General features: G+C 35.5%; 2 protein-coding genes across 3 annotated transcripts; one reads left to right on the top strand and one right to left on the bottom strand.

Annotated features, from left to right (window-relative positions):
- Window positions 1-298: 298 nt before the first annotated feature.
- Window positions 299-19,127, bottom strand: faf (ubiquitin carboxyl-terminal hydrolase-like faf). Of its 2 annotated transcripts, none has more exons than XM_066405517.1 (26): window positions 18,790-19,127; window positions 18,514-18,614; window positions 17,748-18,455; window positions 16,279-16,602; window positions 15,005-15,318; window positions 14,775-14,946; window positions 14,124-14,458; window positions 13,725-14,067; window positions 12,809-13,140; window positions 12,449-12,686; window positions 11,930-12,286; window positions 11,518-11,871; window positions 10,960-11,315; window positions 10,476-10,752; window positions 10,069-10,417; window positions 9,709-10,004; window positions 7,028-7,112; window positions 6,707-6,961; window positions 6,326-6,652; window positions 5,850-6,131; window positions 5,510-5,798; window positions 5,115-5,458; window positions 4,677-4,962; window positions 4,151-4,537; window positions 3,754-4,060; window positions 299-3,352 (listed from the first exon to the last, which is right to left on the bottom strand). In XM_066405517.1, exons 2-25 carry the CDS (start codon window positions 18,565-18,567, stop codon window positions 3,781-3,783), a joined length of 7,344 nt encoding a protein of 2,447 aa, XP_066261614.1. In that variant the 5' UTR covers window positions 18,568-18,614; window positions 18,790-19,127; the 3' UTR covers window positions 299-3,352; window positions 3,754-3,780. The 2 variants fall into 2 exon arrangements, with proteins under 2 accessions (XP_066261614.1, XP_066261615.1); XM_066405518.1 differs by having other exon boundaries at window positions 299-1,578.
- Window positions 19,128-19,805: 678 nt separating this feature from the next.
- On the top strand, window positions 19,806-23,500 carry LOC136418738 (transcription initiation factor TFIID subunit 6-like). The gene is made up of 8 exons (XM_066404908.1): window positions 19,806-20,464; window positions 20,710-20,940; window positions 20,996-21,193; window positions 21,339-21,518; window positions 21,575-21,875; window positions 21,936-22,258; window positions 22,641-22,787; window positions 22,845-23,500. The coding sequence occupies exons 1-8, from the start codon at window positions 20,222-20,224 to the stop codon at window positions 23,088-23,090; spliced, it is 1,869 nt and encodes a 622-aa protein (XP_066261005.1). The 5' UTR covers window positions 19,806-20,221; the 3' UTR covers window positions 23,091-23,500.
- The last annotated feature ends 551 nt before the right edge of the window (window positions 23,501-24,051 follow it).

The following is a 24,051-nucleotide window of genomic DNA, read 5'->3' as shown; positions in this document are numbered from 1 at the left end:
GCTTAATTTAGATGGATCGAATCCTGTAATTTACAAAAAAATTAATGTTTTCTGCTTTGGACAATTAACCCCTAAATAACCCTAAGTATACAGAATTCAAGTTCTCACCTTAAAACTCTGATTTTTTTAGGAGATTTCTAGCAACTTTACACAATAAAAAAGCGGATTTTTCCAAAAAGATCCTTTGCCTCAAAAGGAATCCACAAATCGACTCACTTGTATTTTAACTTAAAGTACAGTTAGTAGTAAAAAACACTCATACGTTAGAGGCGCATGATACCATCAATAAACAACAAAATATAAAAGTGTATTTTTTAATTTATCATAAATTATAATACAAACATAAGTACCTATATAGGCTTATATTTTAATCATATATTTCAAAAAGACATTTTTAAAACAGAAAATTAAGTATTCAATTCATGTCATTTACAGGATCGGCATTTTTGATGATGCACATATTCGGGTTCTATATTACAAAAGATATATAAAAAAAGGTTAAACGTAATCCGGCAATCTGAAATATATTTCCTCAATTTAACCTTTCTGCAGCTCCTTCAACTTAGAAGAACCCAATACATACCTCATCATAAATGTTCACCCTGTATAGGGTGTTCCAAATTAGATGAAAAACCTGTTATTTTAGTACCCTTGCGTATTTCAATAGAAAAATCAAAATACCCGTCTCCTATACTTTTAGACAGAATCTATAATGTTGAAAATATGGTGCAACAACTACGAGATAAAATTTCGATGTGTGTAATGGAACTCCCGATACATTGATATTTTATTAGATGATCCTGTTCGTCCTGATTTCAAAAACATACGAAATCGTGGCTTTACCTCTAATCGTTTTCACTCACACATTTTTTTGAAATCAAGATGAAGAGGTTCATTTAATAAAACAACAATGTACTGGATGTTCCATTACACACATCGAAATTTTATGTCGCAGTTCTTGAATCATCTTTAGAAGATTTTTACGTCTAAAGTTCAGGAAACGGCTGTTTTAACTCGGAACACCCAGTACCTATATGTACCTACCACAAAAGCTACACTAGAAATAGTCAATATTTTCGACTGAAAAAGAAAAAGTTATCAATACAAAGAAAGCAATAAATTAGTATGCGATTACAGAACGAAAATATTGAAGCTTTATAATTTTGTCTAGTATTTGGTTCAGGGAAGTCATAATAAAATTCAATTTAATTATTCCCTAGGAAGTTTCCGGAGGAAAAACTATATACACATGGTAGCCAAACGTCGTAGCTTGATGCTATAATAATTAACACGTAAAAGGCATCTTTAAGCATCAACAATACAATATTATATCGATTACTCAAGGATATATACAAACAGTTACAAAGCGAAAGTTAAATTTTATTATGACTTTAAACAGTTGTTTCTTAACTTTATAATTACAAAAAATATCACAAAATAAACAAAAACTGAAGTTTAATTTTCCCGTTAGTTATATACAGACCAAACACTTTTATGTAGCAATGTTCACTACTCGAAACAATTTTAAACTAGCGTTTGGAGGTCTTTAGGGGGTCCCCACAAGCACTCCTCTGATATCTAAAAAAGGGACATTGTTCCACTTATTAGTATATTTTATAGGTATTTATTTATACTCGTATATCGAAAACAATATTATTCCCCCGGATTTCATCTTTTACTCTTAACATTGAGATCTGGGTAAAGGAACTTAGGCGGAATATGAATCGAAATTTTTGTAAAAATTCAAATATTACACACATAGGTAAAATTCAATGATAATAACTTTAGATTGGTAAACTGTCACATTTTTAAAATGCGTCAACCCTAAAAAAGAGGTTCATAGAGTTCACCCTTATAAATTCAAGATTTTTCAGAGTGCCTTTTTCAAGCGTGTTCGCTATTGCTCTATGAAATTCGAAACGGTGATTTACCAAATCAATTAAATAGGAAAAAAGTTACTATTTTTGGGCACTTACACAGCGTTGCCAGATTGTTTTGATTTCCGAAATTTTATGAAAAATGCAAAATTAATTTTTAAAAAACGCAAATGATTCTATATTATATACAAATTTATATATAAAAAACTCAGTTGGTGTTGATATCTGGCAACTTCTTTTCCATTTAACCGATTTTATATATTTCGCCTTTTGGGATATCAATAGTGAACTCATTTAAAAGGCACCCTGTATATTAATTGAATAAAACCACTAATATTTATTTGCGTAGATAAAGAAAGAAATAATGGATGTCTCTGCTTTTGAAATGAAAGAGTCTAATTGTAAAATATATGTAGACGTCTTTACCGGTATGTACAGGGTGTTTTCTCATGTATTGACCCCCTCAGCTCCTTTATTTCAAAAGATAGCGAAAAGTTGCGTATTTTCATGCTTTCGTTTTTTCCCGAAAAATCTATGCAAATCGCCACCTTAATTTCCTTTACTTAAGCTCTGAATTCAATTCAGTACTTGTTGTGAATTCAAAAGCTGAGTTTTTATTTTAGCTTTTAGTATCGTTACTTAGAGCTTTTAGCTGAAATAATCATTCCATTTCCGATGTGAACTGCTGGCTAAATCAACTGCATAATCTTAATTTGTGCTCTAACTTTGAAGGCGCATAAACATATTGAAACGCGGTTTGCGTTGAATTCAAGCCGCTGATTTGGAACATGTTATTGCAGTTGATTTGGTCAGTAATTTGGTTTGTAGCCGCGGAGCAATACTAATAATTTGACGGTGTAATTCAAATTGATATGAATCTCAATTGCAGATAAAAATCAATTGTGCAACAATATCGTAACTTGAAACGTTACTTACCACTTTAAGATACCAAGATTTAGATGCGGAATTATTCGGAAAGTCGCATAAGTAGATGCTTAAAATATCCTAATTAGGAGGTAATAAAAGAAAACGGTGTATTTTAGTAGGTGTTTTTATACAGTAATTAGGGTAAGGTAATGATAATAATTATCGATGTGTATCAACACTTGAAACAGTTCCATAATCAAAATCAATAAGTTTTAGAAAAAAAGTAGCGAGTTAAAATTGGATAGTTTTCAGCTTAACTGAAGATATAAAATACTATATTTTTAACAATTACAACCGTTTCAATCGAATCGCAATGATTTTTTACGACTCGCATCGAAAATTATTATTTCACATGCATTTGGATTGTAAATAAACGATATTGGCCTAGGTTAAAAGAGCAAATTCGATTTTAACCAAGTGAATGTGTGAGAGTGTTTTTCTGTTAACTTCCAATGTATCTCAAACTGCGACTCATGGGCGTGGGAGCAAAGTTCGTGTTAACGCAACTCCGGGGGTATCAGATGTACGCGTTCTTTAATACTTGATATCTGAAAATCACAACGATTAATTAATTTGAGTCTATAAATACCCATGTAGCATAAACAAGCATATTTAAATGAACTATTAGAAGGATCCAAATCAGAAATGTGGATTTACTTAAAGGAAAAAAAAAACGTTGTTTCCAAACCTTTGTACAGATGATAGTTTTTGCCTCAACCGAACGCTCGTTCCGTTTTACAGATTTATTTCGGACATCCAATGGATTTTTTGTCTTTGCGGGTCTAGTCGCGACGAACTTTACCCTCTAGGATAGACTTTTTGGTATGATACTGACAAGATTTAGACGAAAGAAAACTTTCACAAACACTGACATTTTTACAGCGCTGGGACCCTTTAATGCATTTTATCACGGCAAGAAAAGTGCCATAAGATCTATTACTACACTTACCATAAATACAACGTGCGAAAGAAATATTCATAATAGTGTCTGTTCGTCGCTCACGTGGCCTGCGGCATCTTCCTCGCGTGACTCAGGATCTTCGACCCCTTCGTCTTCGACGCGTTCTGTCTCTGGGACCAGCTCCAGAGCTCTTTCCAGCGTTTTTTTGGCGCTAGACGATCGTTCGAGGAAATAACCATTCGAACTTTCGTTACTTTGTGCCGGAGGCGACCACGTGTTGTATCCATACTGGGAATTTGGTGGATATTTCCGCTCAAGCTCGTCTTGTAACCAGCTCACTGATGAAGTCCAAGATCTACCAAAGATGTTTTAAAAGAATACTTATTAATTAAAATTCTACATATAACATGCTTAGTAAATTAAACAAAAAAAAAACATGAATTACCTTCGTACGTCAGATTGGCTCATTAGCATATTCCTAGCAATTGTACATTTCGTAAACAGAGTCACGAGACACTTGATGCACTGATATGCTCGTTTCTGATGATGGTTCTTCGATCTGGCGATCGTGTCTAGGAGACCCTCGCGCTCGTCCGGAATGCCCTTTACGGCATTGTGTATCCGGTGTGACTGCCACGAATCTTCCATTAGGAGAACCGACAGCAATATGTCCATGTTGTGACGCAACTCCTGGCAATATGCGAACGAGATTTGCCACAGCACCTCGGAGAGAACATGTTTGGAAAACTGCGGGTTTTCCCACGAACAAAATTGGAACAGTTTGACGGCCTCGTCCGTCAGATTGGTATCTTCGATAATTTTTTTTATGTAACTAAAAGGTAAATGGTATAATTAATCGAAAGATGGTAAATTATTCAACGTTTTGTTTTGGATATTATACTAGATGTTCCAAGTGTAATAGTTTATGTGAATAGACATAAAAAAAAGGTTTTTTCTAACTAAATTCTTACCTGTTCCTGTTAAATAGAATGTCTGCGGCCTGTGGCGAGATGGTCGCTATATAATCATCTATTGAAAACTCCCTATAGGGGTTAGGTCGAACCTGACCACCGGCGATACTCGACTGACATTTCGAACTAACATCACAGCAACGGACTAGACAAGAGACTAGTTGATTCAGCTTGCCTAATTCAGTGTATTGGTATTTAATGGCGGGTCCTGGTCCTTCGTCTAAGGCCACTAGCATAAACGTTGCAGGCACATTTAATCTCAAAAGTTGCGCTTTTTCCTCAACACCTATGGGTGGACATAAAAATAAAACATTAGCTGTATATACGTGTATACCTGATGATTGAGACATATTGTATAATAAAATTTAAAAAAATCCAAACTTTCTATACAAACTTACAATACACACTCTGCCACTGCAGGTAAAAATATGTACGTACCCTGACTGGCGTACATATGAAACACGGTACAATAATGAGGTAAATGGCGGCCGTGCTCGCTGACTTCGCGCTGTAGCAGGGTCAACAAGGCCCAAATCACATGTTCGCTCAAGTTGGCATTCGCATCTGAATTATTAATGCCTGGTGGGCACGGACAGGGCGGGTCTTTTATTGAAAAATGGGCCAGCAAAGCTACCATTTTAATGAAGGCCGATCGGACTTCGTTACTAGGACAACCAAGGAGATATTCACAAAAACGGCTCATATGGTTGAACAGCATGTTCATCGCGAACCACAACCGTATCGAAGGCGACGCTCTGAGATGTAGACATAACACATCACACCTAAAAATTTGATTGCAAACAAATTGTGTTATTGTAGAGTAATAAATTTACCAATCCATAGCCAGCCCCCTAAGATTTTTCTTCGTATGCCAACCCGTATGAAACAAAAAGCTACTGACTAATTGAACGCTAAGCAAGTACTGTTGATCTAGGTGATCGTTTGCAAGATTCTGACTTTGTCTGATGTTTGTCGGGGCACACGTGGTCGCTAATTTCCGGATGAATGCAAAATACTCCAATGTAAATTGTCCACGGTGATGCAAAAACTTAACATTTTGCTTTCTTATACTATTTTCTATGGCCATAGGCATTTTTAAAAGCGTTTCCTTCTTTATTGAAGCTGAAAATAATACCAAAATAAAACATGAAAGTCACCCTAAAAGGTACTTACACAACGTAAACTGACTCAGAGATTTTGCTAGTGATTCGTCTTCCACATCATGCCTAGTATAAAAGAGCATATAAGCGTTCCACCATCGTTTTTGCCTCCTATATGTCGTCCTCTTCAGCATGGGATCAAACACCTCACCCAAATAGTCACCCCCGAAACACTGAACCTTCATTTCATCGTCTTCACCCATTCGACATTCGGACACGTCTCCGTCGTCAAACTTATACCATCTTACATCTCCTGAAGGATCTCGATGCCTAATGTAAGAGTAATAGTGTCCCCCTGAAAAAAAGTAACTATTTAGCGAAGAAGAAATTTTATACGTAATCGGCGCATAAATGTTTGTATTTGAAAAAATAAAGTTACAACGAATGTCTAAAAACGAAATTTCAAGACTCGATAAAAGACAAAAAACGAAAATTGGTGTAAATTATTTTTAACAGTTTTACTGACTGAGTAAAAAAAAGTCCACTAACCTGAAGCTTGTCCGGAATGCACTACGATGCCGGATAACCGATAGTTAGTGCAAACATCGATAGCGTTAGGATCTAAATCACAGTCTATAATCTCTCCCTCGATTTTGGCTAAGCCAGAAACAGTATAAGGCTCCATGTCCAGTTCCCTGGGGAACTCGAAATAGTCGTTAAATTTAATGGCACACACTCGTTCGAAATCGTATTCGAATCGTTTCAATTGAATCGCTAGAATAGGAGGCAATTTTTTGACGCACAATCGTTTCACTGTCACCACTTTCTTCGCACACTTTTCACAATGATAAGCATCAGCACCCTCCAACAGTTCACCTGAAACAGAACGGTCATCACACAAGGACGATTCGATAACAATCTACAACGTACCTTTCACATACTGTTCCATAGAATCTGGTAAACTGCTATGATTCCTTATATCTACACTTATAACACTAAAAGGTTCTTCTTTGGAATAGCGATGGGGACAGCCCTTACAAATCTTTTGATCGGAATACGAGCCACCCAGGATTTTTGCCATGATTTGCTCGTGACCCAATGTTTTTAGAGCTTCGTCCAGGCTTTCGACTAGAGACATAAAAAACTCGACAGCGTCCTGTTGCTCCCTTAAATTGACTGGTTCGCCTGAAACCCAATTCAATGATAATCACGACTAATGCTTAAATAATACAGAAAAAAAATCAAACAAACCTTGCAGCTTGAAGTGTCTCCACAGTCCACGGGGAATGTAATACTGGAGACGGGAACAGGCCAAATGTCCAAAAATTGCTTGCACCTGAAATGAGTTGGAAATTGAAAAATATCAGTAAATACCGCAAAAACCACTAATGGGAAATCAAATTATTTATTATAACATAAAGCAAAGATTGCTGGATAATGAAAAGATGAATTTACTGCATTACCCTCTTTTTTATAAACAATAATATTCATAAAACTATTATACAGGGTTGCTCATTAGTGCGTCAAAGTGCGATATCTCAGTAAATATAAGTTTTGGAAGGAAATTTGTCTTAGTAAAGTTTTTGGGGAATAAAAGGCACGTATTTTTAAATTATTTTCAAATGTACAGGGTCTGTCATAAAAGTGTGGTAGTACCAAATTATGTTTTTTTAAATGGAACCCCCCAATTTTTTTGCCATTTTCGTATTTATCGTCAAATTTTAAGGCTAGTTTATGAAATAGGTCTTATATAAAAAATTAACCATTTTTGAGTTATTTGTGAAAATTCGAAAATTTTGATAGCTGCAAGGTCTCACGGAAATCAATGCTGTTCCCTAACCGTTGCGAATTTTGGAATCGATCTTATGAGGCTCCAAGGCGACATAATAAGCTACGTTTTGACATGTTTTAGTTTAAAAAAAAGTTTTCGATAACCCTTGAAATAGGCCTCCGAAGTTGCATGACTTCAATCCTCAATAACTTGCTTATTTCAAATGGAATGCCATACTTTCCTCGACGGCATCGTGTTCAGAATCCAAAAACCTACAACTTTTGTTAACATTACCCTATCCCTAAACCCAACCGTTTCTGAGCTGCCGAAAATTGCTTCTTTTTTACATCTAAATTTGTATTTGAAAAATCGCATCGGTTACGTCACCATACGCAAATTTTACGCGATGTCCGATGATGTCCAGTGTTATTTTTTAAATTTTGATCAAGTTAACCAGCTACATGTTGTCATGGAAACAAATACAAATGCTTTGTTTATTTCTATTGATGTCTGTGTTTTCTTTCTAAAATATCATAAAAGTCGTAGATATTTGTAAGTTACAATTAGTTTTACATTGTACATTCGTTATTTGTTTCGTTTTTTTAATCCACATATTTTTTAAATTTGTTTTACACAATTTTTTAAGTTGTTTATTTTTATCCACTTTGGTGAGTAGTTACGCAGATGTTTTGCACATTTCTTTCTTATTCTTATATTAAGGTTTGTAGTTCACTAAATACGTATGAATTTTGAAAAGACGGAACTGGTTGACATGATCTTTGTTATGGGATCTGTTGATCGAAATTGTTTGCTAACTCAGAGGATGTATGCTCAAAAATATCCTGATAGAAGGCAACCCTCGGTTAGAAGTTTAGAAAAACTTAAGAAAAGATCTATTAGAACAAGCAATGTGACTTATGAAAAATGTGAAAGGACTAAGAGGACAAGCGATGAAGATCAGTTGAATGTTTTGCTATCTGTAATTTCGGAGCCTTCTACCAGTTCAACAACAATATCCAAGGAAACGAATGTTCCTCGATTTACCGTTAGTAAAATTTTAAAGAGTAACACGTTTCATGACTACAGTATATCCTTCCATCAAGAACTATTGGAGCCTGATTTGGAGATTAGAAGAACATTTTGTCAGTGAGGGTTAGAAATGGAAAGGAGAACGCCTAACTTTTTCCTAAAAGTATTATTCTCCGACGAATTAACATTCACTCAGAATGGTAGTCCAAACCGTCATAATCTCCATTATTATTCAATGGAAAATCCAAGAATAGTAAGATCAGTGAATACGCAGCGGCAGTGGACTGTAAATGTTTGGGGTGGTATTATAGGCGAAATGAAAAAAAAACGTCAAAATGACACTGGACGTCACCGGACATCGCGTAAAATTTGCGTATGGTGACGTAACCGATGCGACTTTTCAAATACAAATTTAGATGTAAAAAAGAGGCAATTTTCGGCAGCTCAGAAACGGTTGGGTTTAGGGGTAGGGTAATGTTAACAAAAGTTGTAGGTTTTTGGATTCTGAACACGATGCCGTCGAGAAAAGTAGGGCATTCCATTTGAAATAAGCAAGTTATTGAGGATTGAAGTCATGCAACTTCGGAGGCCTATTTCGAGGATTATGGAAAACTTTTTTTAAACTAAAATATGTCAAAACGTAGCTTATTATGTCGCCTTGGAGCCTCATAAGATCGATTCCAAAATTCGCAACGGTTAGGGAACAGCATTGATTTCCGTGAGACCTTGCAGCTATCAAAATTTTTGAATTTTCACAAATAACTCGAAAATGGCAAATTTTTTATATAAGACCTATTTCATAAACTAGCCTTAAAATTTGACGATAAATACGAAAATGGCAAAAAAATTGGGGGGTTCCATTTAAAAAAACATAATTTGGTACTACCACACTTTTATGACAGACCCTGTACATTTGAAAATAATTTAAAAATACGTGCCTTTTATTCCCCAAAAACTTTACTAAGACAAATTTCCTTCCAAAACTTATATTTACTGAGATATCGCACTTTGACGCACTAATGAGCAACCCTGTATATACAAAGTTTTCTAGAACCTTATGTAGATATTTCAGGTTATTTTATGCCTTGCTTCAAATAATTACTAAAGAAAACAAAATGCTTCGCACTCTTACTTGTTTCAATATCCCCACATTATAGTCCTTCCTATTGTCATCAATACAGTTCCTGTCGTCCATGCAATCAACGTCCAAGTCCATTCTCTCCTCCCCTGTGAAATCTTCATTGGGATCAGTTGCGGCACCTTCGGCGGCAAGGATTCCTTCTTTGATATTTTCTACCATATACAGTTGTTGCAAAACGGAATTCATGTAACACGTGGCGCCTGCATTTTTCAATCCCACAAAGCCTCGAAACGGACGGGGCGCAACGGCCGGCAAATAGTCCCATTCTATTATCGCCGAATCTGGGTCTGAAATAATAATTTCATACATGCGGTGTTATTTGATGCAGCTTAAAGTGGTTAAAGATCGTACCCGAGTAAAACATTTCGGTTAACATCGAAACCAGCTGCTTGTAATTCGGAACACAATTGACGCACAAAGAAATAAGCAAATCGAAGGCGGCTGCCTGAGTCTGGGGAGTGTCACATATGGGAATAGCAGGGTCTTCTCCCAAATGTTTTGTTTTTGTCAGCTGCAGCTGCAACTTGCTTGCGGGAAAAAGAAAATCTTCTAATAATTCCTTAATCAAACTCCCAGATTCGGCACAACCCAGTTCACACTTTTGTTCGGCCGTCATGAAACCCAGTAATTCTTTGGCCAGTGACAGATGGCCTTCAATGAGAACTTCATTCTTGTCTCGAGCCTTCCGCAGCCAACCCACCTTAAAAAAAGGCCATACTCGTATCGTCAATGCATTTTATCAAAACAAAATGTATTACTTCGTTAGCCAACAGAGCGTTAACGTCGTTGACGGGGCATCCGATAAAATGAGCCACGCCCACTAACTGGCAGAGAAGTTGAAAGTACTCATGCGAATTATTAGCATATTCTATCACCATTGTGTTAAGTAATGAAAACAGAAGAGGCATTATAAGTTGTAAGGCCAGGCGGCTGGCGGCGCCGCACGTACATATCACAATTAGCTGTTCGGCAGCGGCAACGCGTACTGCACAACAAGGATTCAGGAGCACCAGATCAGTAATGAAATGTGGCCACCTATATTAAAAAATGAAGAAAAATTATAAAAAATCTTGATAGAGAAGTTTTGTGGCTTAAATTAAACCTAGGATTCCAATTCAAATTTAATGAAATTTAGTAATTTGAATAATCAAACTATTTGAATACGTAATTGGGATATTACTAGTAATTTTTCATTCCATATTTTTTAATATTATGTAATGTTCATAGATAGAAAAAACTTACCAATTGTCTTGATATAAATGCTCCAGACTGCTTGAATTTAAAACGACCGCAGTGCTCAATAACTCCATGGACTCTTTACACAACAAAATGTCTTCAACATCCAACTCAATTGTTCTGGTCTGCTTGGCGGGATCACATAATGCATGGAGCATTTCCGGTGACGAGTTCAGGGCACTTAGATTATCGCTGCTGGCTGCCCACACCAATCGAACTAACGCCAGTGTGGTTGCCAAATCTGGTAATTCCCAGTTTAAAGCCTGACTGAACAACGCCTGTGCCTGACCAGAGCTACCCGTTTCAGCGACCATAAGTTGAGCCAATCCCTGGGATAATTTTATGGATACTTGGCGTAAGAGCTGAAAGAAAGGTGTCATCACATAAATTAATGATTAAATAATTACGATAAAACGTAAAAATTATAGTACTGTTTATGTTGTGTGGATCAGGTTAGAAATATAGAATAGGCCATCAGTTTTTACGCAAAAAAAATTAAACTTATGCGAGTGCATTTTAAAATTTGTTCAATAACTCAATCCACAGTAACGATGGAAAATTTACATAATCGGAATGTCCAGGTACAGATCTTAAGGCCTGTCTCAAATGCATCCCCGGCGTTGTGGTGCTCTCATTAAAGTTTCCGCTTTCTGGAGGGGTGTGGTCCTCACTCAAGGTTACCAAGACGTGTGCCACAGACGTCAAAATTAACTTGCATACTTTCAGAACTACCAAATATGCCGATCTTCTTGTGATATTGTCGGCGCTGGACATGAAATTGTTCTTCGTTAACATTTCCAAAAACAGATGGGCCTCCCCAGACGTTATGAAGGAATACTGAAAGTCGTAGGTTTTCTCGGAGAGCGTGTCCATCGCCGGCATTAACATAGCGTACAAAACTTCCAAATGGTACAACACCTAAATAAAAACAAGCCTACACTTATAAAACAATTCCAATGCATTTCACATAATTTACCTCAGCCGGGATGGCTCTGAAAAACATCACATCCATCGATATGTTTTGCTCACCGGGCGTAGCAAAAAGGATCCTCAGTTTTTCGATCGTTAGACTGTCACAAGGCAACATTTGCAGTAATGTGTGTGCACTATCTCTCAATCCGGGAAACTCCAACTGACTTCCCAACGCCATTAGTTGACAAAAAAAATGGGCGTAAACGCGATTTTGAGACATCAAAACGCCCGGTAGTAGGTTTTCCATATCCGTATTTGGAGCGTCATATAAATGTTGAGGAGAGGACGATGAACTATCTGAACTGCTGTCTTGTGACGACTCCACATTTGAGTTAACCTGAGTCACTTTTGCAGATACTATCTGTAGAATTACATACAAACTAATGGATGATCATATAGTTAATTCACATTGTCTTTTGAGCAATTTACTTCAAAAATTTTATATTTGCAATATTAAATTCGATTGAGAATTTGAGGAGAATGATATCACCCCATTGTCCTAAAACCCTAATTAATAGCTTACAGTTTTATCTCGCAGAGGTATCTGAGACAGTAATTTCCTATCATCGGTAGTCTCCAGCGGTTCTCCATTTAAAAACAATTCTAACTTGCAGTGGATGCTCGTTTTTAAACGTCTAAGAATAGCTCTTCTTAGAGACAACAAGGTATCATTTGTGTGAGTGTGAAATTCCATATCCTCAACTTGTCTATTTATATTTGAAAACCTAACTATTAAAGCTAAATGCTTGCCGTAACACGCCCTGAAATGAATAAGAAATGGCATGTAGAATCGATATAATAATGTATAATAATAAATTAAATTTCCATAACCAGATAATGTTGAAAATTCTAAAAAAATGCCAATGAAATATTCTCAACTTACCTGTGCAAGGGCAATATTTTCCTTTCGCCCATAAAGGCGTTATCACATTCACTTATGTACTCCTGCAGAACCTTCATGACTCTGCACATTTTCACAGCCTCAACACCAATCCTGTTCGGAATTTGCGAGTTGTCAAATTCCTTGTCTGCCATTGATTTTTGCAAAATGGTCACTGTATCGTAATGAGCCCTAAGCCGATCATAACACTCTCCAATATATTGCGTATGAATAGTCATTTGGTTTTGTAACAATTTCGTGCCTAAATTCGTACTAACTTCTTTAAGTAGTTCTATAGCTCTGGCGGCTATATCGTCCGGGCAGAGTGTTACAACCTGAAACAATTTGATATTTTTGTAAAAAATGCCTATTTCTTCCTGATAACCTATCACATTACAATTTAATAAAATCTGTATACGAAATGTCTAGCTCGTCTGTATTAACAGGAAATTCTTTATATTACGAACTAAAAAATAATGAGTCTCATGGCGGTTTGACCACATATAATTATCAGGGCTCTCACGGCGCGATTTTGCATTCGAAACGCTGTCTTAAAAATCCCCAACGAATAGACATCCCAAAAATTTATCACAGATGTGACTCATCCATGGAAAGTAAACACTTCAAGCACACAAACATTTGTCTTTGGAATGTGTGTCTTCGATAGTCGGATCTAAATGTATAACCTTACACGATCTTTTTAAAACAGAAAATGTTAAGATTGTACCCTACAATTTTTTTTGTGTATTCTATTGATTCATTAAAAAAATTACACAAAAATATGTTTTAAAAAGACTAAACTTAAATGTCTCAGACCCGACAACGTGGATAAGTCATTGCCAGGAAGAGCTTATAATCCTAAAGAAAACTCATTGTCAAAAATCGACTTGGTAGTAGGTCGTATATTGTACGTATTTACCTTCCAAAGATAATCGATACCAATCAAATCAGGATCGTCCGTTAAAACAGTCCTCCGCTTCAATTTTAACTTCCCCTCCTTAACGTTGACAGCTTTAAAGAACCGCTCAAAACACTTTATACCACTTTCGGTGAGCAGAACCGGATCTAACTGCAGAATGTTGTTCTCAAAAAAGTCCTTATTGATTCCTGGGTCTAGGTCGGGCTCGTCACCCATCAACTTCGAAAACCAACGAAAACACGCCTCCCTGTCTGATTGAAAAACGGCGTTGTCCGCCAAGCACTGCCAGATTTGTTTGGCTTGATCGGCGCAGAGCCACAGCTGGCCATCTTTTAAAAGAAATCTGAAATAAAATGTAACGATTTGTCAAAGGAAACACTTACCCACTGAACAGCTCACCTGAGGAAATTGAGTCTCTCCAGCACCTGTATGTTATGGCAGTATCTCCCATCCGGTATGTAAGTTTCCGGTGTTAAATCGGACCTCTCCGCATAAATCGTCTTCAAATGGTCCATGTAAGTAGTCAGACTGTTGGTGACTAAGATAACTAAAGAATGTTGATTTTGCAGTCTTTCGATTATCTCTTGCCGATAGTAAATATGAGGAGTACGCTGAGGATGGCCCCCGTTCGTGTGTTGCTCGAAAAGAGTACAGATTTCTCGTATTTGCTTCAATGCTGGTAACACCCACAAATCACTAGATTTTAATTCTTCCACGCACTTATCCAACCACATCTAGAAATTAATACAGAAATGATGGATTAGTAAACATTTTCATAAATATATAATATATATTTGAGGATGGTTGTTAGAAGAATTTCTCTAATAATTCTTACAAAACGTCTAATAGTTCATTGAGTATGGATCACCCTGTATATATAATTATTATTTGTAAAGCAGTAGCTTTGACACAAATTGTTTTCACTAAATACTATGCATGCTTAAATTATTGCTTCTTAACAATCTTCTCAAATGTACATAAATTCTACGAATTGTATGGAGATAATTCAGCTACCAGTGTAGCACTATAAGCGAACATTATCAATCTTACCATTTTCTGAGCATCTCTTTCCTGTGAGCAACTATAATCTAAAATTTTCACATGTGCAGCTAGAGCTTGATCCATAATTTCTGTGGTCACATCTTCGGCGTGTGCCAAATTCCAAAACAACGTCAGCACCTTATGGGCCATTACCCCGTCTTTGTCGTCCTCCGCAAGCCTCCTTAAAGTTTTACAAAATCATAGCATCATATTACCTTCCACTGGTATAAATGTTGAACCTTATCAATTCAAGCAGTCGCTCGCGTTGCCTTTTCGAAGCCGAAGTCCAACTATTTTGAAAGCACTCAAAAAGATGGTCCAGTTGATCGGCACTAAAATCCCAGGCCAGTTTGGCCAACAAATCGTGGACGTTTTTCACAATGGCTTCATGCTTGCCCACTTGAGCTGCCCACACGGCATCTAAGTCACTAAGACTGAGCGCTTTCTCTTTACTTAAGAACCTCAAAATCTTCTCTAGTTTCTCAACGTATTGGGGTTGATGAAGGGAGTCGCGAAGGACAATTTCTAAGACTTTATTGTCATTAATCCATTTCTGTAAAAAAAAAATATGCATATCAATCTAGTAACAATTTGTGTTTTTAAAGTGCTTTTGAAATTTTTTACTTAGAATATCTTTTCTGAAATTGTTTACAGTTACAACGTTAAAGATTATGCTGACCAGTTAATGGGCGTATTGTGACAGAGCAGTATTCCTTTTAAATATGCAAATAAGCGAGCAGTAATTTGGCTTTATTTATGTGACTGCAGCATCCATAAATGTTTGTTGATGTAAGATTGATTTATTGATATAAGATTAATTCGTTAAAATGTTCAAAAAATAATGATTTTCTTAGAATTATAACATTTCTTTATTTCAAAATTTGTAGTTGATGCAGCGATTTTTTTAAAAATCTTTCTTACATCTCTTCTAAAAATTACAGAAATTTTTCCCTTAAAAACCTGCGTATCTATTTTTTAACAGCCTCATAGAAGGCTTAACATAGCACATAATACAATTGGTAATTACATAGTTGCCTCGTTTTGACGATTGACTGGAGTAAATTCTAATAACGGCTACAAGAGGAAATATTGAGGAAAATGTACTTATTACATAACTGAATATGCAAAGAATTTTATGTTTAATTTTAATTACTACTGTCGCTGAAATGGTTTTCCTTTAGATCTTATAAATTTTCAATTTGCTAGAAGGATAAGCCACTTACTGTGAATCACCTTGTATGTACATTATTCTATATGAAATATATTGAGAACTTTCCATGTTGTGGCTTACTAAAACACCTAATACATTGAAGAACTTCTTCTACAACAACTTTGGGATTAAAATTCAATTTAGAAAATTAAAAGCTGATAAGTATAGGAAAAAATGTATGCAATGGATGCAGCTTCTTAAACTGCAGGTAAGAAATAATTTTTGAAGCAAAATAATTGTTTTCTGCTGCAACAAATACTCAAACAAACACTGAAAACACTGGCAGACTCTATTCCTACTTACAGCCATTTTCTCTGGTGTTAGGTATTCCTCTTCCTCCATGCCATGATGTCGATTAGGATAATAAGCCACACTTGATATTACTTTATTGATTTCATTCAAAGCATTCATTTTCCCATTGAAGCTTGATATTTGCAACTGTCTTAAAATCATGGTCAGCCTGAACCCTTCTAAAGTTCGTATCAGCTCTTCTTGACTGTTCACTCGGGATGCCAAATTCTTGGCTGATCTAATGGTTAATGAAATGATGTCACTCTTCTGTTCATTTTTAGCTTCTTTTTTTAGTTCTTCATCAGTTAATTTATCCAGGATACCTGGTACCATTTCCTAAAAACGTGCTCCTAATTAAGAAATAGTGATAAATGTATACAGATATATCAGGGATCGACATCAGGAGATAAATATAAAACAAAGGGTGTTCCACACTCATGGTATACTTAACGTTTTTTAAGTACTGTTAAGACAATAATCATGAAACTTTGGTTGAAGAAAAACTGAATCTACTCTATATTAGTAAAGTATTTTTAAAGGTGCAGTGTTACCTTTTCTATGATAAAGTAGCACCAACTCAAAATTTTTAAATAGAATGGTTTATATACCATTGAATATTTGTGTTTTTCTCTAACTTCTGAGTATATTTTTTTCTATTTAAATTCAATTCCAATTTTTTAAGATAAAGGGAAACATATATCCAGATTATCTTGAAAATCTGGATATCTGTTTTTTTACATTTAATATTACTGTTAGTTTAGTTGAGGTCAGACGACTCCTGATGTCAACTGAAGTGAATAGCTTCTATTTATGTAAATTTCTGATTAATTAAAAACAGAATTTCTTCTTTTTTTATTGTTTTAAATTAAGAATCTATAGCACTTATGCCAAAGTAGGTACAATGAATATGAGGTAAATAAGAAAATTGTAAAATGGAAATTTGCAGTTTTTGGGGAAGATTGGGAATTCATTGCTTATTAAAGGCAAATAATGAAATTGAACATAAATAGCCCCTAAATAAGTTTTTCTGCATTGATTCTATATATAGATTAATTCACATTCCAAAACTGAATCTCATTTTTGTGAGACATTATAGGCAATTTTATTGTATATAGTTTCTCCACCTACACTTAAATTGTGTTTTAAGTGACACTCTGAGCAGAAAGAATTCCAAAAAGTGAAACAACATATGGAACATTCCACTTAAAAGAAACTAAATTTATACATTTTCCCACATAAAAACACGAAACTCTATTCCAAAATTTTGTTAAATTATCTCAAATAGTGTTTTGAGATATTTCAGGTTTTTTTGACATTTTATATATAATAATACATCAGATGCCAATGATCATTTAATATCATCTGATATAAAACTTAGTTAAAAGACTACCACCTGCAACAAATAAAATTTTGATAAGTAGGGATCTAACAATTCAACATCCAACAAAAGTTGAAAAGATAGAACTACATTTAGCACTTACCAATATTGGAAGTACATATTTGTGGATAGTATGTGGAGTTAGAAACTCATAACACAGTCCAAAAGGAGTTAGCAGTGCATTGACAACAGAGACATTTAAATTTTTTCCACTCTGGAACCTTTCAAGAAGTTTCTGAAATCCTCCCAACTCTCCAAATTTATTTATCAAGTCAACAAGCCAACCCTTGGGGTTTCTCGGGTCAGGAGAGGGCCTTGCAAACAACTCTTCTTCACTTAAATTGCACCCTGGACCTGCCGATTCACTTTGCCTCAATGAATTAAAACTGTGAAATTTATTGTTGGGATTGAGAACCATTGCTAGCAATTCAAGAAGTGGGAACCAATCATGGGGCAATTTTGCTACACATAACTCAATTAATTTTAAACAATTGCTATAAATGCAGACGTGGATGTTGGATTTCCAGCTGGACACTGCATCATCTGTTAAGATCTTGGTAAAGGAAACTGTTAAGCCATCCCTAAAGAACCTCTGGCATGCTTCTGATTTAATGTCCAAATTCTTTTTTGCCAATTCGATAGAGGCCTTTAATAAAATTTCTAATTCCTGATCTGGCAGCACTGGAACTACCCATCTCAAATTAGATATTTTGTCTTCTAAAGTAGCCAGTTTATCCTTTGGAAAATCTGGTTCTTCAACATCATCTTGGACCTCTTCAGTTGTCAAATTTGAAGGGCCAGCTATAGGGCTCTAATGAGGAAGATACATGTGAAAAAAATAAATAGGGTTTATTAAAGATTGAGATTACTTGTATTTCCTTGTTGTCTTCGACAATCTCCTGTCCTCGTGTTGCCACAGTCATTGTTTTGCTTTGAATTTGTACTAGACGAACATCTTAGATTTTGTATTCTATAAATAAAAAGTGAAATAAGTAAGGCGTAGCTACACAGCGACAGTGGAGTGAAATAAATAATGCAGTATATCAAAAAAAGACCTAATGGAGTAAGGTCAAGTTTTAAAACCCAAATAAATGGGAGTGACAATTGGTAACTTATTCAGGGAAATTCATGCCTAGAGTGCTTACCCTGGAAAACCCGTGAAACGGAGAGGGACGAGGGCAGTCCACAGTAAATAATACTTGACAAATTTACTTTAATACAAATTTTTAAACAGGTATACAACTCTAGGAAAAATCACCGGCACATACAAAATGGCGTCGTGAAAATAACGACTTGCTTTTGTCTTTAGAACGATTCTCGCGGATTGATACCACCACAACAGTCGCCGAAAAGTATGGAAAAAAGTTGTTCGACTCTTTTTAACAAATCTTCTATAATTGTTATATTGTTGACGTTCAGAATTATTTTTTCAGGCACGTCGTGATTTTGCAAATATCCTTGCCAACATTAAAAAAACTAATACCACCAGACCAGCTAAAAGGGATTTTCGATTTTTGTATCTTAGAGAATTTTCCCTCGAAATGTTGGCATTAGTAAGATAATTTTTTTGTTGTAACTCATGAAGTAAGAAAATGAGTTATCAATTGGCAACGCCGCATGTAGAGCAGTTTCCAATATCGCTTGTGAAAATGTGAAAATTCATAATAGTACTTTTAAGAAAAAACAAAAGTAATGAAACTCTTTCCAAAAATCGAAACGGTAGTTTTCAAATACGACGAGAACTCCATAGTTGACCTCCAGAAAAGGACGTCCTGTATATATGCTTGTTTCTTCAGGATTGACACTGAGATCAAAAATATATTTCAACTTCGTTTTTATAGGTATGCAGGTTTTTCTATAAAAACCAAATTTTTTTTGTCTCATCTTATAGCAGATCACAGATGCGTCTGCGGGTATCTCTCTTAAATTGTAAATTATTTACTCTACTCTGAGGTAATAATAATTTATAACTTATATGCTAAAAATATTTCTTTAAATATGAGGTCAAGTTAAAGAGAAATTAAATGTCATCATAGATTAATCGGGGGTTTACAACCTCTGCCTTAACATGACCTTGAGAAGACCTAAAATTCTTTCATCGAAAGATACCGAAAGCGCCCCAGTACGTCATTTCAGTCAATCTCGTTGAAAGTTGAGGTTATGTTGAGGTGGAGTGTTGCGTCTAACAAGAGTGTTGTTTGAGGATGGTACAGTGAAAACCTGCAGTTGTAATTTTACGATTTCTTCATAATTATAGTAGTTTCTGTGTAGCCGCTAATTAAACTATGAAAGATGAAACAGAAGAGTGAAACCTGAACACATAATGGAGAAGAGCTGAAAGTGAATAGCTTGTAGTTTGTGATTATCCCAAATCCAGACTCCAAGATTCTATAATGTGTTATAACATATAAACAAAACTATTCCCTGCTGTTGTCGGCTAAGATACCAAATACCTGTTTATCGTTCTTATAAAAACTTGGATCTTAAGTTAGGTGTCGATTTTCTCTGTGGAGATCTTAGTCTCAGATTAGTCTCAGATCTTAGATCAGACTCTGTAACTAAACCCATATATTGAAAATGTCGAAAATGAACGAAAACGATTTATATGGCACAAATTTCTCTATTGAATCAATGAAAGTTATTGCTGAAAGTATTGGATTGGGAAATGTACAAGATGAAGCTGCTAAGGAACTGGCCGAGGATATATCCTTTCAGCTGAAACATATCATTCAAGATGCAGCAAAGTTTATGAACCATGCAAAACGAATAAAATTGTTACAGACAGATGTTGACTCTGCATTAAAAGTTAGGAATATTGAGGTAGGTCTATTGCTTTATAGATCATAAAGCATGTATAGCTATTTTCCTTTTTTTAAAATTAAACTGTAATTTATTCCTGAGAATAGTTAGCAAACGGTCTAAATTCCTGGAGCACATAATAATACATTTATACACCAATGTTGTGAAGTACATTATTATGGCTCACATATCAAGTTTAATTTATGAAACTGTACATTCCATATAATTAGTTATTTTCTTATCACCATAATTTCACCCTCCTGTAGCCCCAATACGGCTTTCACTCTGCAGAACCTCTACCATTCCGTTTTGCTTCTGGTGGTGGACGTGAACTGCATTTTATCGAAGAAAAGGAAGTTGATTTAGGAGATTTGCTCTCCAACTTAAACCCAAAGGCTCCTCTAGAGGCATCTCTTAGGTCTCATTGGCTATGTATTGACGGCATCCAGCCAACAATACCTGAGAATCCACCTCCTGTAACTAAAAATGTTCAAAAGGTATCACATTTCATGATAATTTCAAAGTAAAAGATTTGAGAGCTTTTGTCCACAGTTAGAATCTGTAGACCCAATCAATAAGAAGCCATTGAAAGAGACTTCTGGAAAACCAAGCACAGGCAAACAGAAGCTAAAAAATGTGGAAACTGTCCAGATCAAACAATTGGCCACACATGAACTGTCTGTCGAGCAACAATTATATTATAAGGAGATTACTGAGGCTTGTGTGGGGTCAGATGAAGCTAGAAGAGCTGTAAGTCAATTATATTATTGCAATGCTTTTGGAGGAACCTAGGTATTTCAATGAAAAGTATTCAGTTGAAATTTAAAAGTAAATACCTTGTATGTTTTGTTTATTATTGTTGTGTATTATATAATATTATAATTTGTTAATTTAGGAAGCTCTACAAAGCTTGTCATCTGACCCAGGACTGCATGAGATGTTGCCAAGGATGTGCACGTTCATTATAGAGGGTGTGAGAGTTAACGTAGTCCAAAACAATCTGGCTCTCCTAATTTATTTAATGAGAATGGTGAAGGCATTGCTTGACAATCAATCTCTATATCTCGAAAAATATGTGAGGTTTCATTCTAGGTATAATAACAAGTCCCCAATTATACAATATGTTTCTAGTTGCATGAACTAATACCATCGGTAACAACTTGCATCGTGTCCAAGCAGCTCTGCATGCGACCCGACTTGGACAATCACTGGGCCTTAAGGGACTTCGCCTCTAGATTAATGTCTCAAATTTGTAAAAACTTTAACACCAGCACAAATAATATTCAAACAAGGATAACCAGGTTATTCACCAATGCATTACACCAGTCTGATAAAATTCCATTATCCTCTCTCTATGGGGCATTGCAAGGATTGTCGGAATTGGGACCTGAAGTCACTCGAATTTTTGTCTTGCCCAAAATCAAGAATATTGGTGAGACTATCAAGAAATGTCATGAATACGTTTAGTTTCTATTATGGGTTTATTATCCAGGTGCGCGAATTGAATCCCATCTTGAAGGTAATTTAATCTCAAACTCTGATAGGACCGCATCGGGCCATATAAAACAGCTCCTAATAAAAATTGTCGCGCCTGTTGTGAAAAGCGTGAGAAATCCACCGGATAATTTGGAAGAGTACCGACAGGATTATGGCTATGTGGGGATCGCGTTTCATGCTGCCGTTGTGAAGGCGAGAACTCAACCCACTCCTATCATGACTGCAGTCTCCACAAGCACGACCACCGGCACCATAACCACCGTGGGTCAAGCCGTTTCTCGTGGAGTGACTGCTTCAACGACCACCATTTTACAACAGGTTAGTTTAACTTCAAATTTAACTTAAGTTAAAATAAAGATGTACAGGATGTGTCAAATTTGATGGTTTTGCAGGATATCTCAGTTTTTATTGAAGTTAGATACCTCCGGGTGCTTGCAATTCTTTACTCGATTTTTATGAAACGAAAATGGGCGGTAATAAAGGTGATATTATCTTGATCTTATAGACGTTTCAATATCTTGTTTTACTTTCTGGGTGTTTCATTATTGAATAAATGAAGTACAGAGGGGCCCCTAATTATCACGACTGATGTCGACTTTTCAGTCTTTGTCCAGAATTGCGAAACCCGTATGTTTCTAATTTTAATAACTGAGATACTTCGTAAAACCATCCAATTTGAGACATTCTGTACAAATATTAGAGTAATTCAACGGGTCGCACTATTGTGATGAATCAGCAGCCGCCTCAGAGAGTTCAGCAAACTCCACAGCAAAAGGTTGTATTTAAGCCGCAAAGATCTCAATCGACCGCTTCTCAGAACAGTCATTCTAATTCACCTGCAACTACAGTAAGTACTAAATTTACTGGATTTGTATATTTTCGACAATTATTTTTTTCTTTTTAGGTCCTTAAATTAGTTTCAAGCGGTCAGACGCTTAATCAACCCAAATTTATTCAGAGCCAAGCACAGAAGTTGCTGTTAAAGTCCAACCAAGGTGCATTTTCCGTTCAGACGGCGGGGCTTCAGACCCATCAAGGCAACGTTGTTAAGTCGAATTTTATGAACCAGCAACAATTGCAACATCTTCATCTTCAACCGCTTCACACGCAAATCGAAAATGGTATCGACGATTTTTCAGATCTTGGCTAAGCAGACTGCAGTGCGTGTTACTTATATTCTTTGTGTTTATTGATTCGTCATTTTACTAATATTGGAACTACTTGAATAAATTTAATAAATATTGGCACATAGAGGCAAAACTATATTCACAATTCAACGGTGATAATCACAGTTATTGCTACTGATGTTAAATTTTTGAGAAATCATGTTTAAGTTATCTTTAAGTTGATCATTTTATTTAGTTAAATTAATGCATTTCTCAACAACTATCACCATCATCTATATCAGCTTTTAAGTTCGAAATATAGTTTTACCTTCAGGTTTTCTCCTAACTTCCAAATTCTAGTGGGATGGCAACAATATTTTCGGGGGGAATAATGGAACGTATAGATTAGAAACCAGCACATCTTTTATTAAGTTTTTTTTTTATTAAATAATTTTCTTTGATTAATTTTAGTTAAATAAGGCATGATGGTCAAATAGATGCATTAAATTATTATCTTTCATTAGATTTGCTTGTTTTCTTTATTTATACATTTTTTAATAATTGATTCAAAAGAAATGATTTACCTACAAAAAAGTTTTTCAAAAATGATGCGTTTTTGACAATGGGTCTTTTAGCATATTTTATTATTTTGCGGAGTACTATCGCCCCCTGAAATATCTTCATGATGACATGTTACACCCTGTATATCATGCCCGCGGCTCTCGACGTAGAATTACGATTAAACCGACATTCTTCCATGTTTTTGAGTCTCAGACTGCAAAAACTGAAGATAATATTTTTTTATTCTCAGCGTCTTTAGATAAACAATGTAATTGTTATAAATAGTTGCTGTCAATTTAGTTTATTACATAGATACCCATACCAACTGGTCTTTGACTATCATACATTGTCTAACGAGTTTGATTCAAAAGAATTTTTGAAAAGAAACGTTAGTGAAATTTTTAAGATTATCCCTTAGGTCATTTTGATGTGTATGATTGGTTT

The sequence above is a fragment of the Euwallacea similis genome, chromosome 2, assembly GCF_039881205.1.
Source record: "Euwallacea similis isolate ESF13 chromosome 2, ESF131.1, whole genome shotgun sequence".
In the NCBI taxonomy this organism is placed as follows: domain Eukaryota; kingdom Metazoa; phylum Arthropoda; class Insecta; order Coleoptera; family Curculionidae; genus Euwallacea; species Euwallacea similis.
This window is presented reverse-complemented; position numbering and strand designations above follow the sequence as displayed.

What these genes read in the sequence shown, in the direction of transcription:
- LOC136418738 (XM_066404908.1), top strand. Translation starts at nt 20,222, where the DNA reads ATGTCGAAAATGAACGAAAACGATTTATATGGCACAAATTTCTCTATT. An exon ending in TAAAAGTTAGGAATATTGAG is followed by an intron (nt 20,465 to 20,709) that starts GTAGGTCTATTG and finishes ACCCTCCTGTAG; the next exon opens with CCCCAATACGGCTTTCACTC. An exon ending in CTCTATATCTCGAAAAATAT is followed by an intron (nt 21,519 to 21,574) that starts GTGAGGTTTCAT and finishes ATATGTTTCTAG; the next exon opens with TTGCATGAACTAATACCATC.
- faf (XM_066405517.1), bottom strand. Translation starts at nt 18,567, where the DNA reads ATGACTGTGGCAACACGAGGACAGGAGATTGTCGAAGACAACAAGGAA. An exon ending in AAAGAGATGCTCAGAAAATG is followed by an intron (nt 14,459 to 14,774) that starts GTAAGATTGATA and finishes ATTAATTTCTAG; the next exon opens with ATGTGGTTGGATAAGTGCGT. An exon ending in ATGTGGGGATATTGAAACAA is followed by an intron (nt 7,113 to 9,708) that starts GTAAGAGTGCGA and finishes AACTCATTTCAG; the next exon opens with GTGCAAGCAATTTTTGGACA.